This window comes from Vipera ursinii (genome assembly GCF_947247035.1).
Source record: "Vipera ursinii genome assembly, chromosome: 1".
Classification (NCBI taxonomy): Eukaryota; Metazoa; Chordata; class Lepidosauria; order Squamata; family Viperidae; genus Vipera; species Vipera ursinii.
Window position 1 is genome coordinate 66,578,530 of NC_139512.1, and position 18,362 is coordinate 66,596,891.

Below are 18,362 nucleotides of genomic sequence, written 5' to 3' on the forward strand. Positions count from 1 at the left end.
CCATTCAAATGTAATAGGAAACAAGGGCCAATTTACACCAACCTAGGGCCCACAGGTTAGAAATGATAGAAGTTATACTCTACACATATGGAAGTTAATAGAATGGAATCATTTTGTGGAAGTTAAGGAATAGACAAAAAGATATAATTTGTTAAGAACTGGATTCAGTGCACAATTTTTTTTTATTTTTCCATCCAGTATTAATTTTCTGCTACATAAAGAGAGTAGCTTTGCAGGGCTTGTATGATGAGGTAAGTAGTTTGCCAACATCCTTTACTAACAAGTTATAGCTCATTAGTGTAATCAATTTTAAATACCTCTCTATGAAAGCCTTCAGTTTGTTCCTATTCTACCATAACGTCAGTACAAAGATCAGAATTTCTGCTGATATTGTGTATTTTATATTATGTACATAACATATAATGTCATAATGTGCATGTTTTATCCCAATATGTGTGTAGACCAAATGAAACCTAATAGGTAAATAGGTAAACCAGCAGTTTCCTGCAATTCTTATCCTATGGAAGTCCAGAGGCATGTTAATATAGTTTCTCTCTAAAGATCAATGAGTTATGCCTTGTTTTTAATGTTTATTGTTCAAGCCTTCCTCTTCTTCCTCTATATTAGACATACTGCAGGACATCTGCAATTAAAATTTCCAAATTAAACAAAGAAAGGAAGTAGCTGAAATAATTTTACACAGTAGCATAAATTAAAAGCATTTGAGAGAAATTATATTTGGAATATAGATGAATGGTTAACTATGGACTATTATTATCTTGGGTGTTTCAGTATCTGCCCTTCTTTGCAGCTGCCTCCTCCTCCTTCTCCTTTCGTTGATAAGTATCATAGAGCTGAGACCTCATATGTGATTTTCTTCTTAGCAAAGGTAAGCCCAGCACTGAATAGTGTTTGTGGAAGAAGCTTGGCATGTCCTCTGTTTTAATGTTTCCTTAACCAGTTTACCTTCTTACATGCTCTGATCCCCTGCCATTGCTCTTCTAGCAGGCAATCCCCAGGAGAGCTCTGTTTTCAGATACAAAGAGATTCAGGGTGGAGAGGTCAAAATAGATACAGCTTGGTATGCACAGAGTAGCATCCCTAGTTAGTTGACATTTATAGAGTAATAAAATTTCAGCGTTTACCCACTGAGATGAATATGTTGACGGGTCATATGCTTAGAGAATAACCATTTTGGGGTGATTCTGGTTTCTAAACTCAAGACATGGCTAAAGGTTATCGCTGCTGTTTTCTGAAAGCTCAGCAGGTGTATCCTCTGCGGGGTTCTCATTTCCTGTTTATGTCAGAGGACAGGCTGAGTTTAACTGCCAGAGAGATGAGATATTTTTGTTGATAAAAAGGAAAGAGGGCAAGATGTAGACCTCACCATCCCATATTTCCCCTTTGTGAAACGCCTTGCAACGCATTTCAGGGCACGGTAGCATGAAAAATAACTAGCTTTGTAAAATATACATAGTCACTATAAGCATTTCCCCATTTCCTCTATTGCGTTTGTTTTTGTGTCATTGCCAAATGTTGCTGTCTTCATTGTGAGGGGAACGGTACATATTTAAGCAGAGGGATTGGTTGAGAGCTCCAGTTTTGTTGCTGTCCCTTTTCAGCGTGTCATTAGCTGGTGAGAAAGTGCTGGGATCTTTTACCAATCACAGCACTGCAGCGGAAATGAGACAGGTCCGACTCTAGGACACTATCCATACTTCCTTGGCTACTTCCTCTGCCCCTTCCCCTATATCCCATTGTGACATAACCCAGAAGGAATAAAATTAGAATGCAGACAGAAAAGCATATCAGAGTTACAAAGTGAGCTGAGTCACAAGTAGCAAGTTTAATTCAGGATATTTCGCCCCTTTCCTTTCTTTCCATAGGCAATAAATGCTGTGTTCCAGATTCCACTGTGCTGTGTTGTGGAGCAGAGGATTAATCTCATAATTTCAGCCTGTTAGGCTATTTCAGACCATTATACTATTTTATATCTCACTGTTTAACTGTATGAGCCTTGTGCTAAAGAACCCTATAATTCTTACAGAAGACTTGGCTGGACAATCTAGAAGGCTGCTAGTATGACTCTGCTGTGTCTATCTGCATAAGGAGGACAGACAAAGTTGGTCGGGATGAAAGGGAAAAAGATACATGGTCACATCAGCATGAAACAACCAATAGATCTCATTTGGGCTGGCCACTACAGAGTCACGGGTTTACATTCCTTGTCGTTGTCATTAGTACTGCTAATATAAGAGAAAGTATTCTATTAACCCCAGGGCAGCTAAAGACGATTTAAGCCTATCTTACTCTGGTCTGGGGATGAGATGAAGGCAATGTTGTAGGGGCACTGCAGAGAAAAGAATATTTTCAGGGCAGGTTGGTACCACGGTTACAGTAGTTGCAACGAGAAAAAAGACTGTTGGGGGCTAATGCAGTTTCAACACTCATCTTATAGATAGAGGACATTCACAAGTTTCCATTGTTGTTTGCATTTCCTAAACAAATTAGTGATAAACTCTTTTGCCATTATTCCAGTAATATATAATTGTTCTTTGCAATACGTGTGTTAGGCATATTTTTAAAATTATTTATTTAAAAAGAAAAAGATCAGGGCTTTGTCAGGGCATCTTTTTTCTTATTGGCCTTGCAGATAATAAAGCAGATGTAACTGCATCAGTGAGCCACAAATAAATGATGGAAAATGCTGCATATTTGCATTGCCAGAACCCCACTTCTGTGATGTCTCCATTTCCCCTCATGAAGTGCAGTAACTTGTGATGTCACAGGACCTTTTGTAACCCAAAGTCCGGTCTATAAGATGGTTGACCTTGTAAGTTAGCACCTTGCCAGTGTGCCGAGGATGTGAAAAGGCTTGAAAACCACTGTGGTTTCTGTTTGTGGCTTACTGGCCTGTAATGGCTGAATGGAAATAGGCCAGCATCAATTTATGTAACCTGTCCTGGTAACTTTGGGCTGCTTTCAGATATTAGAGTTGATCATCCTTGGCTCTCTTTTGTCAGTAACAAGTTGTAACTTGCACAAGTAATTTCACTTGTTTAAGGACACATGTTGCAATGTTTCCCTAAACTTGCACGTTCAGGTTTAGAGTTGGTAGCTGCTTATCCTGCATTGAGCTTGAGAAGTATAATACTATGCATATCTTGGGGATTCAGTTAAGCTTGCAGCAAATTAAATCCCAAATCTGAGCAGAGTAATGCTATAAACCTTACAATTAAAAATGGCAATTGTAACTTTGAAAGTGAACCATAGGCTACTCAATTTGTGTGGCATAGTATTATATGGTATAAATTGCTAACTGAGTTCCAAATCCATAATGTATAATTGCTTCATTTCAGGACTGAATGAACAGTGTGCATTTGTGAACTTAGTTCACTAATTAATTATTTTTATGCATTACTAAAAGAGGGCAGTATATTAGTTCCATAAATAAATTCAATTTTTGGTCTGTTGCAGAAAAGATATTACACCACTGTTTTCTATGGGAGCTGAGGTGTGGAAAGATAACAGGCAGGGGCATCCTTTGAGATGTCCATTTATTGTATTGGCCTATGGTTCAAGCTTGATGTCAACACATTTGGCAAAGTGACTAAATAAGTGGACCAGCAAAACACTGTGGACATAGTATACTTGGATTTCAGTAAGGTATTTGACAAAGGACCACAACCTAACTTTTTGTAAGTTAGAAAATGTGGGATACATAGCATCAGATCGATTTGTAACTGGCTAACCAACATGTAGAACTACAGTGGAACTACATCGAGAGAAGTAAGCAGTGAGGTACCCCATGATTCTTCTTAGATCCAGTGCTTTTCAATATCTTCATAAATGATTTAGATGAGGGGATAGAAGGGGAACTCAATTGGTATTATAAACCAGAGCTTCTCTTATTTTGCAGTCCTGCAGTCTTCCCATTAATGACAAATAATAAGCCCATCTATCTACCTATTCCATGAGCAAAGCCAATTATTTCATAGAGCTATGACTGCTATGTCCTGCTATGGTGACTGGGTGGTAGAGTTCCAGGAATGCTTGAGCAAAGAATATTGGAAGTGTACAACAGACGGATAGACAGGATAATATGATTGACAATATAATGCTGGATAATGAGCCCTTGAGATTAGGTGGCATTCAACATGCTGCTAAGGAAAAACTGAGGTTCTTTTGAAATAGTAATGACATTTTATGACATGTCTAGATTAAACCCTTTTGGACTGCTAGTTGCAACAGAGAAAGGAAAATCCAAAGATGAAACAACAGAATTGCAATAGGAACATGTAATATACAGTGAATGAACATGGAAAAGCTCAACACAGTGAAAGATGAAATAAAACCACTACAGATTGACATCTTAGACTCAGCAAAGTGAAACAGACAGGAATTGGACATTTTCAGTCAGAAGACCACACTGTTTAATACTCAAGTTTTAAAAAACAAAAAAAGGAAAGGCATGGCTCTCTTGGGAAGGATGTATCAAAGATAATGCTAGAATGTAATACAGTCAGTAACCGAATAATACTAGTTAGATTTCATGGGCAATCTTTTAACATGATGTTTATCCAAGTTTATGCTCCAACCACTGATACAGAAGAAGAGGAGGTTCATTTTTTTAAATTTTTTTTATTTTTAATTCCATTTATATCCCACCCTTCTCCGAAGACTCAGGGCGGCTTACAAGCTTAGCAATAGCCTTCATTCTATGTATATGCCTGCTTATTAGGGCTTTCGCCCCCGCCCCCAAGTGGCATTATTACAAAGTCAGCTTAATTGCCCCCAACAATCTCGGTCCTCATGAGTTTCATGTCAAGTTAAATTTGAAATCAAGAGAACATTTAAGCACAATGCATTGTTTGTGGTTGGAGACTTGAAGACTGAAGTTGGAAATAGAAAATTTAGTTGAAGTTGATCAATTATTTTGTGTTTGCTTGTGCAGTATTCAAAGAACCCAAAGTGACATCTGCGACTTTGGAACTGATTGCGGAACAGATCATGAACTGCTTATGTGCAGGTTCCAGGTCTTCCATGTGGAAGACCAAAACTAACCAGTTTCCACAATATGAATGTGTCCAGATACTCACCAGTTTCGGAAAGAACCTCAGTAACCATTCTGAAGTTATGAATCTCATTGATAAAGAACTAGAGCAGGGGTAGGCAAACTTGGCTCTTTTATGACTCATGGACTTCAACTCCCAGAATTCCTGAGTCAGCTGACTCAGGAATTCTGGGAGTTGAAGTCCATGAGTCATAAAAGAGCCAAGGTTGCCTACCCCTGAACTAGAGGAACTGTGGAATGAAATCAGATAAGAATGTGAAAGGGGACTGGTAAAGGTCAAGAAACCAAATAATTATATTTAAATTTCCACAGGCTGTTTTATGGATTTTCCCTTACTCTGTGGACAATAATTCATCCCTGGGCCTGCACACCATGCATGCCAGGAGCTGAAAACCTGCCAAAATGTGCTTCTACTTTGCCCAGACATGTGCCAGTCTAGGTAGAATTGGAGCAAATTCCTACTATAGGTATGCAGGCAACCAAACATTTCTGATCTTCTCAAATTTGCTCACAAACCCCAAGGTTTATGTCCCATAATTTGAAAACCCCAAATTAATAAAATGTGTTTCTTGATACTGATGTCATTTGTGATGATTCTAGATTCAGGTGGACTTATTAAATATTAACTTGATATTTTAGACTTCTCCATAAAAGTTTTAAATAATTCAGAACTGCCATTTTGTCTTGTCTGGATTGAATCAATTCAAGAACGGTAATGATTGCAGTTCTCTAGAATAAATATGCATTCTCTATTCTTGGAGCTTTTTCAATTTATGTCTCTCTTTTTTCTGTTCAGTCACAGTACCTTACCAGCCTTAACCAATGTTGAAAAAGTAAAGTTGTGTTGGCCCTGGTTAGTACTTGGATGGGGAGCTAACAAGAAATCCCTGAGCTATATATTATATTAGAATTTTTTTTAAAAAAGAAGATAATGATTAACCACTTTGCATTTATTGCTAAAAAACCAACTTGGATATGTCTATGTAATCAGCAGTGGTTAATTTCAAATCAAGGGAAATCTTATTAATCTTTTCCATTTAACAGAATAACAGAATTGGAAGGGATTTTGGAGATCTTCTATCTACTCCAACCCCCTGCTCAGCAGGAAATCCTATACCATTTCAGACAAATGGTTTCTTAAAAACCTCCAGTGTTCGAGGCAACTTTTTTCTTTTCCCACTGATTAATTGTTCTAATTGTCAGGAAATTCCTACTTAGCTCTTGGTTGGTTCTCTCCTTAGTTCTTGATGGCTAATCAAGTAAAAAATGGCTGGCCCACTTTTTCCAACTTTTTCATGGTATTTGTAGTGGATCTGTGCTTTGCTAGCAAGGTAGGAGGCGCTTGTTACCCTCTGTAGAGAGTGTTGTTAAGTATGCGGAAGAGAAAAAGTGGGGTGATTTAATAGGTGCTTTTAGATTCAGATCTTCTTCTCACACAATTCACCAGAATGTATGTGAATGTGATTGTTGTATCATGTTAAGGCTTGCTTGTTCTAGGATTGTTCCTGCTCTTATCTCATCCTACCAAGAAAAATTTCACTGATAACAGGTGAGTCATAGTTAAATTGGGAAGGAGAGACTATTTGCCTTGGAGCAAATGCTTCCTGGATAAGATAATATTGAAGGGACTTAAGAAATGTTTTTCATCCGAGTACCTTTTTTCTCCTTCCTAGTAGTTTCCCACAAATGCAGGGTCTGCTTTTTTCAGATGACCAGAGTGTTGATCCATTGGTTTTGACTGACTGGCTTGTCATGAGAGCCTGACATTTTGGGCTGAGAAAGAGTGACTGGATCACGGTCACCCAGCCAGCTTTCATGGCTGAAGTGAGACTAGAGCTCATAGTCTCTTGACTTCTAACCCGGCCATCTCCAGTGTAAATTGCCTCTTCGGCTATTCAAATCACGACTACTAGTCAGTATTGAGTGCCTGGTTAGGTAGACCTGCACAGGCCAACATGCTGATTTTCAGCTAGAAATTGTACTGGAGAATTAACAAAAGACTTGCTTCTAATAGGTAAAGGTAAAGGTTCCCCCGCACATGCGTGCTAGTCGTTTCCGACTCTAGGGGCCGGTGCTCATCTCCGTTTCAAAGCCGAAGAGCCAGCGCTTGTCCGAGGACGTCTCCGTGGTCATGTGGCCGGCATGACTAGACGCCAGAGGCGCACGGAACGCTGTTACCTTCCCACCGTAGTGGTCCCTATTTTTCTACTTGCATTTTTACGTGCTTTCAAACTGCTAGGTTGGCAGAAGCTGGGACGAGTAACAGGCGCTCACTCTGTTACGCGGCACTCGGGATTCGACCCGCCAAACTGCCGACCTTCTGATCGACAAGCTCAGCGTCCTAACCCACTGAGCCACCGCGTCCCTTTGCTTCTAATAGATTGGTTTAAAAGTAGACCTTTGAGTATCTCTATCGCTATATACTAGTATGTTGTGGAATTTGTTAGAACAAAAGTGAGATATTAGAACATAAGTCACCTAAACAAATATTGATTATCTGATTGTCAGATATGATACTGGAAGTGGACTTTTCTTCAGAGGGATGTGTAGTAGAATCACAGTCCACTACAGTTATTCAGAAAGGAGGAAGGCTCCTTACCACCTAATAGGCTATCCTCGCCCATGTTGCTTAAATTTTATTATTTTCTTCTTGACATTTCTGCATACAGTTGTATGGGACAATGTACTTGCATGCTTTCCATTCAAAGAAGAATCCTGCACTGTCCTTTCTGGTTGAAGAGCATGAACAATGGCATCCTTGAGGTCTTCCTCCTATGGACATGAATGTAAATTTACCGAAGGGGAAGTCCTTACCTGAAGGATGCTGGCAAAGAGATACCTTTTAAGAAGTACTCACACAATAAGTATTCCAACTTTTGAAACAACTGAATATAGCATGTAAAATGTGGTGGTTTTGATCTTAAGGTACAATATTTTTTTTTCCTCCCAATAAATATTTCAATGAATAAAAAATAATGAAATGTCCTGTTTTAACTTAGCTGTCAATATTTAACATGCCACCTCTTTGGTGCCAGCACCCAGTTTTATGCAACAGAGGCACAGCCCACTGTCCACATTATATATCTTAGGTTCTCATTGCCTGCTATAATCATACATACAATCCCTGTAAGTAAATAAGTACGTAGACACATAAAAAGATAATGTGTTTTTCTAATTACATGTAGGCCGCTGGGAATTGCCTGTGTTTAGCAAGTCTGGGATCCCTAAAAGTGGTAGCATTGTTAGGAGAAACATCAGTAAAACTGAATTAAATGGAGCTGAATCTTACTTTTTAGTTCTATGGCAGGGGTGTCAAACTCAATTTCATTGAGGGCCGCATCAGCATTGCGGTTGCCCTCAAGGGGCCGGGTAGGTGTGGCCACGGTGGGCGTGGCCTACTGGGTGGGCGTGGCTAGAGTGCATATGGCCTACTGGGTGGGCGTGGCCAGCTCTACATCGTTCGCATCAAGGGTGCCTATGGGGGCCTGGGCAGGAGTGGGACAGATCTGAGGGTCTGTGGCAGGAGGAGGGTCTCTGGGCCAGGGCCAAGGCAGTGGGGGCCGTTCCCTCACTGTTTCCAGGATGGCTTTGCGGGCCACATGAAACCACTTCACGGGCCGGATCCGGCCCCCGGTCCTTTTGTTTGACATGTCTGTTCTATGGTTTCTAGTACTGTGTGTATACATAGTTCATAGCAGTATTTTTAAAATGAATGGTGCTTTGAAGTCCTTTCTCTGATTCTTTAAAAAAAGTGTAACATTTGAATAAATCTGCAAAAGCAAATGGTGAATACAGGAAACTGTAAGAACATGACAATAAATTGCATATAAATCTGGGAAACCGGGTAATCCAATCTAATCATACTAATATATTTCTTTAAGGTATTAATTTGTGTACAGAGTATGCTAAACAAAATCAGTTGAATTAGCAGCTGAATTTTCACAGTGATGAGAATTAAGCTTGCATAGGATTTTTGTTTTGATTTGTAGTTTTGCATGATATGTACATCCAGCCTATTTGATTATAGTTCACTGTATTATGCATACCCAGAAGGTGGACTAATTGAGTCATCAGGTTATCTCATAACCTAGTTGTGTAGTCAGGATCTGACCCTCTTAAGGCTGGCCAGCTAGCAGAATTGTGACAGAATGAAAGAGTTAAACACAGTCACATGAAAGAGGGAGAGGGAGGAGTTGAAATGGACTAAGAAGCTGACAAGAAGAAATTGGAGGAGAGTTAAAATTGTATAAAGGAAAAGAAGAAAAAGGAAGATGAGGAGGCTACTAATCACATATGAAATTAGGCAGTCTTAGGTTGCTAAAGAGGTCCAAAAAGGAATTGACATGGGGGTCACTCTACAAGGAAGATGCCACGGCATGGAATTTCACAGGTCTACTCTGTGAAATATGCAGAAAGGAAAAAAAGACATAAGAAAGATAATTCCTGTGTTGTTAGGTGTAAAAAGGTTGTCAGCTGAGTTTTTCCTAGAGTTTTTAATTAACTCTTTTGGGAATTTAGTAGCAAGCTGCGTTCTAGACCAGGCACACAGCTTCTTTAACAAAAACAGTAATGATGCTGGTAGAAAGGTAATTATTCTCTGGAATGATTATAGAGCAGTTACTGCTAAGCTTGTAAGTCGCCCTGAGTCTTCGGAGAAGGGCGGGATATAAATGGAATTAAAATAAATAAATAAATAAATAAGTTAAGTCATAAAATAATTTGCTTCTTCCAAAGGCAGACACAGAAGGTGAGGGAAACTATAGCCCTATTTTTATGCATTAGTTGAATTGGGTTTGCTTAGATATCTGAATTGAGAAGTTCCTCTGCCGGAGAAACTAATGTTTTCCTACTCTTGATATCCTCAGAATAAAGAAAAGAAATTGGAATGGTTCACAGTTTGCATGTTGTATCTTGCCTGATCAATCCTGAGATTGCACAACAAGAATAGTTCTTGTCATTTTCACTCCAGCTTATAAAGGCTGAGCTGCAGCGACATTTTAAGCAGATAAATCTTGTGTAGCTGGACTCTCTATGTCCAATGAATGGTATATTGCGCTTTTCTCAATTTGGTACTTTCTAGTATATTTCTACAATTTGCATTATGGCTAGGCAGCATGGAGGGTATGATGGAATTTTTTAGTTCTTTACGTCACAATAGCACCACTTTGGGAATGTCAGCTATAAGTAGGACAACCACAATCATGTCTTCCGTTTGATTTCTCATATGAATCTGATCTGCTAAAATAAGACTTGATCCAAATGTAACAAATTCTGCATATATTTAGCTGTAACACAGTGAACCTTGGAATTATCAGCTCCTCTCTGAGGTTGTACAAAAGTATAAAAAAAGAGAAAAGAATGAGTGGTAATTAGTCTTAACCCTTTTGTTTCTTATTATCATAAAGGCTTTTAGTGGGTATGCGTAGGCTTATACTGTAAAGTATGAAAATTCAGGGCACAAAAATGCATGATTTTATTTAAAACAAATAAGTCGAATTTCTGTTTGAGAAAAACAAAGATGCTAGTAGTTGTGAAAATTAAGCAGTATAGGATGGCTAAGCGATATGATTTCTTCCCCATTCCTAATAATAATATGTTTTTTTAAAACCCTCAATAGTCGAAGCTTGTCCATCAGCCTCATGCCATTTTTCTTACATTGTTCTGTCTCAAAATATTTTTAAATAAAATAAGCAATTACTGAATCTAATTACGGTAATGACAGTAAAATGTGCCTTTTTCCTTATGATCATCCAAAATATATTACCCTAATCTTCTAGAGCAGGGATAGGCAACCTTGGCTCTTTTATGACTCATGGACTTCAACTCCCAGAATTCCTGAGCCAGCTGGCTCAGGAATTCTGGGAGTTGAAGTCCACGAGTCATAAAAGAGCCAAGGTTACCTACCCCTGTTCTAGAGTAAGGAATTGAATGGTACATTGTAATTTTTTGGCATATAGCCATGAACAGCAACCTCGGCATGGAAATGGGTTTCAGCACATGGGTCCTAGGATGAAGAGAGAGAAAAGCATTTACCTGAACAATCTCTCTCCTTCCTTCTCTCTCTCTCTCTCTCTCTCTCTCTCTCTCTCTCTCTCTCTCTCTCTCTCATAACTAAATGCTACACCCCTTCATAAAATATTTAGATGTTTGTATGCAATTTTTTAACTTTTATTTTTTGTGTTTCAGAAAAATGCATGGCAGACAATAAAGACAATTGTCAATTTGCCAGTTATCAGTCCCTTCAAAAAACGGTATTCTTGGGTGCAGTTGGCTGGTCACACTGGTGAGAACCTTCTTTCTTTAATTGGTCTACCATAGTAGAATGTACTTAAAAATTATGAATAAAGTTGAAAATGTTGAATCTGCCTGCAGAACCCCCTGATCAGAAACAACCATGCACTTTTAAATAATGACATAAATAAAGATGGACTTTATTAAAGGATTAGATAGGACAGTAAATCATGCAGTTCAATTATGGGCTATTTGGACTATAGAGGTGGTTCCAGCATGACTGAAATCTCACAAGAACCATAAAACCTCAGATTTCCTAACATCATATTTTCTTGCTTTTTTTAAATACAAAAGCATTTGTAAAAACTCTCTCAAAATTCACCATGATTTAATTGGTATATAATTTAAAAACATATTTTATTCTCATCCATCTTTCAATTATCCAGACATGATTCATGCTTTGAATTTAACATTTGTAGAGATTACTGAGTTGTTCTTTCTACCTTTTGGGGTAGGAGTTGGGGAATTTGGCACACATACTAACATAATAGGGACGCGGTAGCTCAGTGGGTTAGGACGCTGAGCTTGTCGATCGGAAGGTCGGCAGTTTGGCGGGTCGAATCCCGAGTACCGCGTAACAGAGTGAGCGCCTGTTACTCGTCCCAGCTTCTGCCAACCTAGCAGTTCGAAAGCACGTAAAAATGCAAGTAGAAAAATAGGGACCACTACGGTGGGAAGGTAACAGCGTTCCGTGCGCCTTTGGCGTCTAGTCATGCCGGCCACATGACCACGGAGATGTCCTCGGACAAGCGCTGGCTCTTCGGCTTTGAAACGGAGATGAGCACCGGCCCCTAGAGTCGGAAACGACTAGCACGCATGTGCGGGGGAAACTTTACCTTTTACCTTACTAACATAATGGCTACCTTTCCTTGACAAATAATTTTGAATTGATTCAAAATGTATGCTGCATTCCAAAGATCAGCTTTCAGCCTATATTCTATTAACATAAGCTTGTTCCTGTATTGAATTCTTGTCTGCAATACCGTTACCACTATTTCAGTAATGGTCAGTTCAGATCATGGCAGGGTATTTTTAATCACCAGATCTGTCTCCTGAGTCATTACATGATTGGTTCTGTGAAGCTTTTGTACAGCCATGTGTATCTAGGCTTAAATATATTTAAATGTTTCAGGTGGATGTTTTTCATAGGATTTTTATGAAAGAGCTGTATCAGATCTGCCATACACTGCTTCAACTTTGCTTCGCATTGATGATATCCTGCCGTAAATGAATGAGGGGGAGGAAGAAAGGGGAACATAGGGAGGGGGATGACAGGAACCAGAGGTGCCAATCGGAGACAATGGTTGGGAGATCCATGGACACTAGCGTTAGAACTGTTACCAAAACACCTAATTTGAATACTGTTGGACACTGACCAGATGACCAAGGAAGAGGACTTGGGGGAAGGGAAAAGCACCAAATTTATGTGGGAATATTCATATCTGGCTTTGCTTATGCTGTAAGCACTTGGGTTTAGTACAAGTATACCTTTTCTCTGCAAATAGAGTCAAGGGCTTTTCTTTCCTATACACTCAAGCTGGGATAGGCCTGACATTAAGCCAGTTCTTGTGGCCTGTCAACTAGGTTAGAGGTCAGGCTCTGGAACTCTTGAATATAGGCAATGGATCATCTGTCCTGCCTTATAGTCTTGATTCTCAGCCTGGCTTTTTGGTCAGCAAGGGGGTCTTCGAAGGGTTTCCTCAGAACTGTCATGAATCTGTCAGACTTGCACAGCTCTGCCATATCATCGTCGTACAGGGCCAGCATCCATTCTGCTGCCTTACCCTTTAATGCTGTGGTGACAATCCTCACTTTAGTCGGGTTGGTTGGCAGGTCAGCCTCTTACTCCTGCATGTAAGTCCACACCTGAGTCAGGAAAAACAGCAGCTATTTTGGGTTGCCATTGAATTTCACCCCAAGGGCCGGTGGTCTGTGTTCTCTCCTCCATGGAAGGGCAGCCCAATCTGATGGTGGTGGCTGTGCTACTGGGACTGCTGGAGTCGCTCCCAGTTGCTGCAGTAAAGCTGGTAGTGTAGGAGCTGGAGCAGCAGTTGCTGTGGAGTCTGCGTCAGCCTGCTGGGCTGGTGGTGGTGCTGCTGGCCATTCTTGGGCTTCTCAGGCCCAGAGTCGATTGAACATGTCCCTCTGGAAGTTGATGGCTTGTTCAAAGATGACATTGTAGGGATCTGGTTCACCTCCCATTGCCCCGCACTCTTCCTTGACTGGTGGTGTCTGCGATTGGTTCCCTCATCTTCCCCAGCCTGACAGGCTGTTTATTGGCTGGTTTTCTTTATCTTGGGTTATTCTTTGGTGATAGTGGGGATACTGCAATTGAACTATGAGGAGAGGCCTTTGAAAAGTCCATGACATCATGGTTCTGTTTCTGCAGGAAGTTTCAAAGCAGCCGATGGTGGGACGATTCTGAAACGCCACTGTGAGAATGAGGAGAAGTGCTTTGAACTGCTGATGAAAGATTCACTACGTTCTTGTGTCCCTTTCTTCCATGGTGTGGTGGAGAGAGATGGCGAGTCCTATTTACAGTTGGATGATCTTCTAGCTAATTTTGAAGGGCCTTGTGTGATGGATTGTAAAATGGGAGTCAGGTGGGAGATCTTAAACAACAGCTTCCCATCTCATTGTGGATAATTTGTTTGATAATTTGGATAATTTGGAAGCTAGATATCCTTAGGGTGTTCATGGAAAGTCAACAACAGAACTTCATAGCAGATCCCCTTCTACTATATTCTTAGTTCTGGACATTTTTGGAAAACAACTATTTTAAGAAACAGCATCTGTAATTTAAGCTCCCCTATATGCTGCTTGCTTGTTCCTTTTAGGGTTATTAATATAGCTTCAATTTTTAAATGTTGTAGTTTTATTGCCAAAAGCAGTCCTGAAACAATTTTATGTCTTTCCATAAATGGCCAATGTTTTCTTTATAAAGAATATCACTTTCCAAACCCCATATCATTTCTGGAAACTGAACTGCATATAGGACTCATTCATGGAAATGAATGGCATTTTCTAGCAAGTTTTAATCAGCTTGGACACATCCATAGCAAGAATAATAGAAGAATTGATATTGTTTCATTTTGGTCAAGTTGCAGCTGAATTATCTCTGAGCTTGATGTCAAGTCTCACAATCAAATTATGAACTATGCACTGGGTAAAGGAACATGAATTGATTGTATGTGTGTGGTGATACAAACAGAACTGAATTGTCACAACGTGCCCTTTTGTGTTTCTAGATATTTTTTTCTTCAACATACAAACATACTACTTCTTTTGGAATAAGTAACACTATGCACAGAATGTGGTTTTAGAATATACTTGAAGCAGGATTACATTAAATTAAATCTCTAAGTGTATGTCTATTTTGCATCGTAAAATTGTCCTCCCTATCATAAAAAGTTACTCAGATTTTATAATAGCAAGTTTTGAATCTAAAAGAAATATTTACATTGTCCTGATGAAAATGTATTGTTGCCTTGTTTCTTCCTACCATATACTAAATACTACTCTGTCCAAAATATTATGCTCCTATTCAACAAAAAGTTGTTTGAAAACTTGGGAAATACAATTCTTTGAAATACATTTAAATATTCCTCATCAAATTGTTTCTCTCCCACCCCCATCAGTACTCTTCAAACAAGTTCAGGACTTAAAGTTAAGAGTGAAGAAATCTTTTTTTAAAAAAATAGATTTAAAAAATAACTTTAATCAAAAGAGTTTTAGAATATACCCTCTATACATTTCTCAGTTAAATAAACTGATTTTTTTTCTTCTTTTTCTTCTGATTTTATACCACTAGAGCTGGGTAGTTTCATATTTGGAAAAAATTCTGTGTAATCAGTATTCTTTTCAGTGTGTTTTTGTGGTCTGAGTCTGTCGTAAGATATCACAGATGCTCTTCCATTTTGAATGAGATTAGTTAGCTATACTAAGAGGCCAATGCATTCTTATTAGGATTACTTAACATATACTGTACGTCTATAATTTTTTTCTATAAACATCTCAGAGCAATTTACAATCTAGAAAATAAATTAAAACAATTAAAACCAAATCAATATAGAACTCTTATACTGTAAAACGAAAGGGAGGAAAAACCCAAACCAGTAATGATGTTACTTAGTTTGGGTAATGAAACTTCTGCAAGAAAACAACCAAGCTCGGAGAACACCAAGGACCCCCCCCCTGTCATAAAATCTTAAATCATTCTGATGCTTTTGATTTAAGGTATCTTTCTTGGATTTGAAGAAAAACTAAAATCCTGTTGGCTGTGCCCTTTTTCTCCTTCCCACACTGTAGCTGGCCTGATCTTAAATCTAAATAAACCTGAAAACAGAACTCTGCTTGGGTTGCTAATTCTTTTTGCCTGTAACTGGAAGGGTGCATTATATGAACTAGAAAGCATGGAATAAGGAATAGCTTCTGTTGCCGGAGTTAGAGAGATGCTCAACGTCCCATTGTTTTTGTAGGACATACTTGGAGGAAGAATTGACTAAAGCGCGAGAAAAACCGAAGCTCCGTAAAGATATGTATAAGAAGATGATAGACGTGGACCCTTTGGCACCCACTGCCGAAGAGAACACTCAGCATGCAGTAACCAAACCCCGGTACATGCAGTGGAGGGAGACCATCAGCTCCAGTGCCAGCCAGGGTTTCAGGATCGAAGGGATAAAGGTAAGAAATCTTCCCTAGCCTTTCCTGTTTGAAGCATTTGTTCTGGTATGCTTTTCAGAAGCTTCCATAGTAACGTGTCCTTCATGGCCACACCTGGGTGACAGTGTCTGGTCTCAGAAGCTATGTAGGACTGAGCCCGTTTGGTTATTGGATGAGAAGCCAGCAGGAAATGGAAACTTGTAGATTTGTACTTGACTGGAAAGCGTCTCTAGCTGATATCAAGGCAAGTATCTTGAAATATATAAAACCCTGTCTCTCTCTCTCTCACAGAAGGATAGACACACACCTATAATGGCAGGGTAGCAAACCAGCATACTTAGCTGATTTGGACTACAATTTTTACAGCTACTTACCATTGGCTATCTTGGCTGTCAACCAAGGCTGATGAAAATGTTATTCTGTACAGTTTAGAGAGCATCAGATGAACTAGGCTTACCAATAAAAGCAACAGCAGCAAAACAAAACAAACATCATCATCGAAAGGGAAGCAAAAGGCAAGGATACAACTCTTTCTGGCCTGGGAAATAGTAAAGTGTTAGAAGCTTGAATTGAAAATGTCAGCTTTGATATTAATAAATTTCTGTATCACACACCATATGTAGATACACATATGCTCGTGCTGGAGAATACTTGAGTCTCTCTGGGGCCAACCTGGGGCCCCTTGTCTGCTGTATCACTCTGGCCCTTAGCACCTTGGCTCTCACGCTGTTGAATAGGTTTAGGCTTCTGGAAGATTCTCTTTGTGCATCTTCCCGGCATCTCAGGTTTTGATGTAGAGCAAAAACATTTGGAGGATACTGTCAGATTTTCTCCTTACAGTGAGTTATATGCTGGTACGTAATAGCTAATGCGCCATCTGGCAATAGGCAGAGAGAATTCTTTCAGTGTACTCATGGAGTTCATCAGAGTTCTGCTAGATTTCTCTGCCCACGATGTGCCCTGCCGTTGCATAATGTTCTTGTGTCTTGTCAGGCACATGCATTTGGAGCAGAAGTGTTTTATTTTGAAGGAGGAGAAGCTATTAAAGGGGAGGGTAGTAGACGCATGCCTGCCATCTACCATAGATTTCACTCAGAGATAATTGAATATACAGAATGTCACATTTCACTGGGCATTCACCTACAGAAAAAGCTAAAATATATACAGATGCATGATTTAAAAAATATCTTGCGTATTTTAGGGTAAGAAACACGATCTTCAGCTGCAGTATTCTTTCTATAAATGCTAACAGTCATTCCAGTCCCTTTCTAATGATCCGGATGCAGAGTTACACTTAAGGGCAAACCGATTGAAATAAATGGGACTTGAAAAAGTTCACGCTAAAGGAATTCCACCAATTATTCCAATGAATTAACTTTTAACCTATGACTCAGAGTAATTACTGACTCGGTATCAGCATCACGTTGGATAGCAAGATGGGCGACATAAATAAAATAAAATGAAATAAAATATTGTTCCAAAACATACCTTGCATCACAAAAAAGTTTGTCTCACCACTTTCCTCTCTTGTCTTTCTTCTTAGGTCCTTAACCCCACCATTCCCTGTCCCCACTTTTGCAAGAGAGATTAATCTGAGTGTGTGAGTGAGCCAGGGTCTTCAGGGAGTCTCATGATAAGTGTGAATTTGAACTTGATGTCCGCATTTGGAGCAGAATTTAACAATTTAACCCCATCTTTAACAATTTAACCCCATCTTCTGGGGGAGCTGAATTGCAGCTACATCTGTCAGTATATGCCAGAGCTCAGGAATTCTGGGACTTGAAGTTCACGAGTCATAAAATTGCTGAGGTTGCCTACTCCTGGTATATGCATTGGGAGGATGCCAGGCTAGAAAGGACTCTGTGCATGTCTATATATCTGTGTGCACCTTCAAGTCAATGTTGACTCCTGGCAATTGCCTGGATGAGTCCTTGAAAGTTTTCTAGGCAAGATTTCAGAAGGGGATTGCCATTGCCTCATTCTTCCTAGAGCTAAGAGAGAATGACTAGCCAAGGTCATCCTGTCGACCCTGGACCTAAGATAGGATTAGAACTCATGGTCTTCAGGTTTCTAGCCTGGTGCTTTAATCTCTTGACCCAACTGATTCGCTTTTTAGTTGGGAGGATTACTAATCAGTTATGGTGTAAGATGTAGATTTTACTGGATAATACACACAACTAGTTACGCCATACCATTGGAGCTCCTTGGAGTTGCGTCAAAAGAAGAGTTCTCTACCTGGGAATCTCCTGGCTCCAGGGTTTTGAGTACCTTCTTTGAGACTTCCTCCTTTCTTTAGTCTCTTTCCTAGTTTCTTCTTTCCACCGCCTGCAGAATG

The 18,362-nt window shown here is 39.5% G+C and overlaps 1 protein-coding gene across 1 annotated transcript in view; it reads left to right on the forward strand.

The window, feature by feature from the left end:
- The window catches only part of ITPKA (inositol-trisphosphate 3-kinase A), a 62,796-nt gene that overhangs the window by 35,651 nt on the left and 8,783 nt on the right, over positions 1–18,362 (forward strand). Inside the window, exons 2-4 of the mRNA XM_083365943.1 lie at positions 11,261–11,357; positions 13,755–13,968; positions 15,844–16,048. Of these exons, the coding sequence (XP_083222069.1) occupies positions 11,261–11,357; positions 13,755–13,968; positions 15,844–16,048 (516 nt within the window). The remainder of the gene's footprint in view (positions 1–11,260; positions 11,358–13,754; positions 13,969–15,843; positions 16,049–18,362) is intronic.